The 5992-nt window shown below is 40.5% G+C and overlaps 1 protein-coding gene across 1 annotated transcript in view; it reads left to right on the forward strand.

Annotated features, from left to right (window-relative positions):
- The window catches only part of LOC130192773 (ribonuclease P protein subunit p25-like protein), a 2957-nt gene extending 403 nt beyond the window's left edge, over window positions 1-2554 (forward strand). Inside the window, exon 1 of the mRNA XM_056412914.1 lies at window positions 1-2554. This exon is cut by the window's left edge and continues 403 nt beyond it. Within this exon, the coding sequence (XP_056268889.1) occupies window positions 610-1410 (801 nt within the window). The 5' untranslated portion in view covers window positions 1-609 and the 3' untranslated portion in view covers window positions 1411-2554.
- The last annotated feature ends 3438 nt before the right edge of the window (window positions 2555-5992 follow it).

Here is a 5992-nt window from a genome sequence, read left to right on the forward strand (position 1 = left end):
GGAGAAATCGACGGCGCCCGGGAACCGGACCGCGGAAACGGGAGAAAAAAAGGTGGAGTCTGAAATTTGAGCGTTTAGATTTTCTTTAGAAAAAGTTTTGTCGGGTGAAGGAATCGAAGAAAAAGAACTCAAATGTTTAGGATAAAAAAAAGTAGCAGGAATAGGAACATTCTGAATGTTTCCATTATTTTTTTGCCGGAGCGCTTTGAGAATCATCGCGGAGCTCTTTTGAAACGGAGCGACGCTCTTTAGAGAACGTCTCCCGCTCCCGACTCGCCGGCCGGGCGTTTATCTTCCTCCTGCAGCCGGGGAGCGTGAACGACTTCATCCACGGGAGAAACGACGTGAACACGAGGTCGTGCTTCTGATGTGAACGTCTCCGAATCTTGACTGGAAAAAAAGAGAAGAGCGTGCCGGACGCATCGGAACGTCACGCCGGGCGGCGTTCCACGTCGGGACTAACGGGGGAGCGCTGAAGACGAGGGGGAGAAGTTCCCGGGCTGCGGGGTGGCGAGCGGCCGGAACCAGTTCAACCGGTTCAACCAGTTCAACCAGTTCAACCAGTACCTGACCGGGGACGCCGTCGGACCCCGTGGCGGACTCAATCAGATGGACGACGGGGCGACCCCGGTGACCCCGGTGACCCCAGTGACCCGCCCCGTCTACCGCGATCAGCCCTACAGCGACGCGGTGGTCAACAGTATTTCGTGCCCGATGAAGCCGCCGCCGCCGCCGCCACAGGCCCCTCCCCCCGCGCTGAAACTAGGCCGGGAAGGGTTTAAGAAGGTGTGCCGCACGGAGGAGGACGGCCCCTGTCCCTTTCCAGGACTGGCCTCCGGGGTGCTGGAGATGCGCGTGAAGGAGGGAAGTAAGATCCGCAACCTGATGGGATTCGCCATGGCGCGGATGCAGGGGGAGGGGCTTGTTAGCGGCGGCGGCGGAGGGCTCAGGCAGGTGGTCTTCACGGGGTCGGGCCGCGCCGTCACCAAGACCATCACCTGCGCCGAGATCATGAAGCGGAACGTGGGCTCCCTGCACCAGCTCACCAAGCTGCAGTACCGGGCCGTGAAGGAGGTGTGGGAGAGCGGCGGCGGCGAGGAGGAGGGGGGGACGTCCGAGATGACGGTGCACAGGACGGTGACCTCCGTCAGCATCCTGCTCTCCAAAGACCCGCTGGACCCCCTGGAGCCGGGCTACCAGCCGCCGGAGGCTATCAGCATGCTGTGGGACGAGAGAGAGGGGATCGGACCCGCCTCGCCACGCAAGAGACCTCTAGGACCGCTCGGACCCCTCGGACCCCTCGGACCGCTCGGACCCCTCGGACCGCTCAGACCTTCGCCGTACGCCGGGCCGCCTCACTGTAAGAGAGTGTGTTTGGGGGAAGGAGGGTCGGTCCACCCTCCTCACTGACTCGGGCGCCGTCCCCTCCACTGGAGCACAATGCAGAGACAATCAGAACACTCGCTCACACACAACGGAGCTTTTCTTTCCTTCAGAAGAAGAAGGAGTACCGACTCCCGCCACCAGGGGGTCAGTTTGACCGGGACCTGAGGAGCTCGCCTCTGCACACGCAGCATTTAAAAAGGGGGATGTGTGTTTTCTGGGCGGTCGCCCTCTCTCTCTCTCTCTCTCTCTCTCTCACGTCCACGTGACTGACGCGTTGAGCTGTATGATCTTTGAATTCACATCTGACCCCCCCCAAAAAAAAAAAAAAGCCATGAACTGCACAGGGTCCAGACTCCTGCAGTAAACGATCCACACAGCTTGTGGATGAAATCATTCATTAGCATCACATTCATATTCCTCCATACTGAATATATATTACATATATATATATATATCTTACAAATATATAAATATACATTTATATAAATTATATATATATATATTTTTTAATATATATTTGTAATTAGATATTCAGTATATACAGGACTGTCTCAGAAAATTAGAATATTGTGATAAAGTTCTTTATTTTCTGTAATGCAATTAAAAAAACAAAAATGTCATGCATTCTGGATTCATTACAAATCAACTGAAATATTGCAAGCCTTTTATTCTTTTAATATTGCTGATTATGGCTTACAGCTTAAGAAAACTCAAATATCCTATTTCTAAATATTAGAATATCATGAAAAAGTATACTAGTAGGGTATTAAACAAATCACTTGAATCGTCTAATTAACTCGAAACACCTGGAAACACATTTTCAAATGTTTGATTTTGTTTTGCTGTTATAAATCTTTTTTTTTACTTGGTCTGAGGAAATATTCAAATTTTATGAGATAGGATTTTAGAGTTTTCTTAAGCTGTAAGCCATAATCAGCAATATTAAAAGAATAAAAGGCTTGCAATATTTCAGTTGATTTGTAATGAATCCAGAATGCATGACATTTTTGTTTTTTAAATTGCATTACAGAAAATAAAGAACTTTATCACAATATTCTAATTTTCTGAGACAGTCCTGTATATGACAAATGTATATATATAAATATATATGTAAAAAGATATATATGTATTAAAAATATATATATATATATATATATATGTATATATATATTTCTAAATATATATATACTGAATATATATACACTGTATATGCTGAATATATATATATATATTACAAAGACACATATATATATATTTCTATATATATATATATACTGAATATATATACACTGTATATACTGAATATATATATTACAAAGATATATATATATTTCTATATATATATATATACACTGTATATACTGAATATATATATATTACAAAGATATATATATATTTCTATATATATATCTACATATATATACTGAATATATATACACTATATACTGAATATATATATATATTACAAATATATATATATATACATTTATATATATCCAAATATCCCAAAATGCACAAGGTAGACCCAAGAGTATAAAATAAAATAAAAACAGTTGAAAGCCATTGATGTATGACAAATGCAAAAAGAAACATGAGCCGATTGTATTTGTCTGATTATTAACTCTCATGAAAAACAAAAATAAATTGCCTTTTTTTTTCTCAATGGAAATTTTCGTTTCATCTTTCTCACAGTCGCACATCACTGAACTTGAACGCAGCATCGCAGGGAGCCGATCGGCGGATAACTGCAGTGAAAAAGCTGATTTAATGACAAAGCTGTTGATAAGGCGCACAGCTCTCCCACAAAAAAACAACCCCGGCCCCCGAGGGCAGAAATACAGGCGGCGATTATCATTAAGATAACAACAAAACATCACGCCACACAGCGGAGGAGAGGGGATTAAAAAACGAGGCTTGACGGAGCTTCACGCTACGCTGTTCCTGCAGCGTATGAAACTACGGCAACAAGCTGCAGCGACAGGCCACCCCCCCCCCCCACCGCGGCTATGGTACGGCGAGGCTATTCTATACCGGGGGTGTCCAACTCATGTTCACCCTGGGCCACATCAGAATCATGGCTGCCTCTTAAAGGGCCGGTGTAATTGAAACATAGAAATATTGTAAGAACATATCAAAGTAAATGGATTTTTGTAATAATATATTTTTACAAATTCTTATGTACAATATTTCCACACTCAAATAAACAATAATCAAATGCGCAGTGAGTTATTTAACAATATACTGGAGACGTTTATGCTAAAATATCCTCTGCTTTTATTTTGAAGGTTTCAAATTAAATGGATTTTTGTTATAATATTAGAGAAGTGTTCTTATGTACAATATTTCTACACTCAAATGAATAATAATCAAATGTGCAGTGATTTAAAATCCATTTAATTTGAAACCTTCAAAATAAAAGCGTGGGATATTTTAGTATAAACTACCGCAGTACAGTGTTAAATAACTCGCTGCGCATTTGATTATTGTTTATTTGAGTGTAGAAATATTTTACATAACAACATTTCTCTAATACTGTAACATGAATCCATAAAATGTGAAACCTTCAAAATAAAAGCACAGGATATTTTAGTATAAACTACCGCAGTACAGTGTTAAATAACTTGCTGCGCATTTGATTATAGTTTATTTGAGTCTAGAATTATTGTACATAAGAACATTTCTTTAATATTATAACAACAATCCATTTAATTTGAAACCTTCAAAATAAAAGCACGGGATATTTTTCTTACATTCCTTCAAGAAAAGGTGATCACGTGTCTTTCAAGCCACCAGGGGGCCACATAAAATGATGCGGCGGGCCACATTCGGCCTGCGGGCCTTGTGTTTGACACCTGTGTTCTATACCCTCTCTCAAGCTATGCTGAACAATGTGGTCCAAAAAGAGCTACGCTACATTAGCATTGTGCACTTGAAGTTGACTGACATTAATGAAATGGCTGCAGACGTGTTGCATGCGTTGCCTCCATGTTTTTTCCCCCTATTTAATGTATAATACGAGTTGCGTAATAAAAGGTATAGCGCTGATTGATCGCTGGAGCTTAAGTGGATGCTGCAGAACAAAAGTCTCACTCCGAGTGGAATGAGAGGAAGAAAAAAATATGTAAATTATGGCAGAGTGTGAATTGAATTTGATGGATTCAAGATTTAAAACGTTCTTTCAATACCGCTTTAAAAAGTTGTCTTTAAAGAAGGCGAGAAAAACCTTTCATGGAATTATTTTTATTTCAAATTAAGAGCGTTTTTTCCCCCCGCCTAATCAAGCGAGTCTCGGGCAATAATAAGTTAAGAGAAGTGGAACCTCGGCCGAAGCTTTCATGTCGATCTTAATGACAATCTGCAAACGCAGAAAGTAAAAATTAATCAAACTGCGTCCCGACTGATGAGAGAATTCAGCTATATGGCTTTAAAAAAAGAAAAGCCATATAGCTCTCCTCTGAAAAGGAGAGTTCGCTTCAACAGAATTAGCGTTACAAAATTCCATCTCTTCACAGGAATACAAATCGTGATGTTTTGATATATATAAAACGGTTCAGTCTGCGTTTTCTTCAATGGACGTCGTATTGAACCTCCCCTCCCGATCAAATGAAGTGAATCGGAGCGCGGCAGAGCGCCCCCAAGGTTGAACGAGAGAAGAAGAAGAAAGCGCTGCGACTGCAGTACGATCGCCCGCGTAGCCGACTGCGTGTCCTCGAGAGCGCCGGAAGGTTATCGCTGCAGGTCGCTGTTATCACAGAGTTAACAGCTTTCACCCCCCCCTCCCCCCCCCACCCACTCTCCGAGCTTTTTGTCGACAGTCGTTCTGCAATGCGGGTCAAACATAATAATAGTAATAATGGCTGCTGATGAGTGCATTCTCAGAGATCGACCTGTTATCAAGCGGTATGAATTGTGTGTCTGAGTGTGAGATGCAGTCGGGGGGTGATTAGGCATAACGGCGTACGGCGTACACCCCGAGTGAGAGAGCGGAGCAGACGTAGGGACTAAAGCATCGTCCCAGAGCGAGAGCCGATGTGGCTGGCATCGCGGAGGAGTCAATTAAGTGCTTTATAAGGATGTTTACGAGGAAATACGGAGTGGAAGAAGATACAGGCCTAAGAAACATCATTTGAGTTTGGTTTACTTGGATTTTTATATATATATATATATATGTTTGTGATATATATGCCCAGGTTAGGTTCAGTGAAATAAATGGTGTTTCTATATATATATGGTTGAAGGTATGGGACATTATATAAATATATATATATATATATATATATATATATATTCAGTCTATATATTTTGATTTTTTATATTATATTTGTATATATATATATATATTATATATTTAGTATATACAGTGTATAATATATTCAGTATATATATTTATATATATATATTTAAAAAATATATATATATATTTATATTCAGTATATGTATATATATATATATCTTTTTTTAATATAAATATATATTTATATATATATATACATTTGTAATATATATATACTGAATATATATATTACAAATATATATATAATATATATTCAGTTTATTTATATATTCAGTATATAACTATAGTATATACTATACTAAGTATATATAT

This window comes from Pseudoliparis swirei, chromosome 4, assembly GCF_029220125.1.
Source record: "Pseudoliparis swirei isolate HS2019 ecotype Mariana Trench chromosome 4, NWPU_hadal_v1, whole genome shotgun sequence".
NCBI classification, from domain to species: domain Eukaryota; kingdom Metazoa; phylum Chordata; class Actinopteri; order Perciformes; family Liparidae; genus Pseudoliparis; species Pseudoliparis swirei.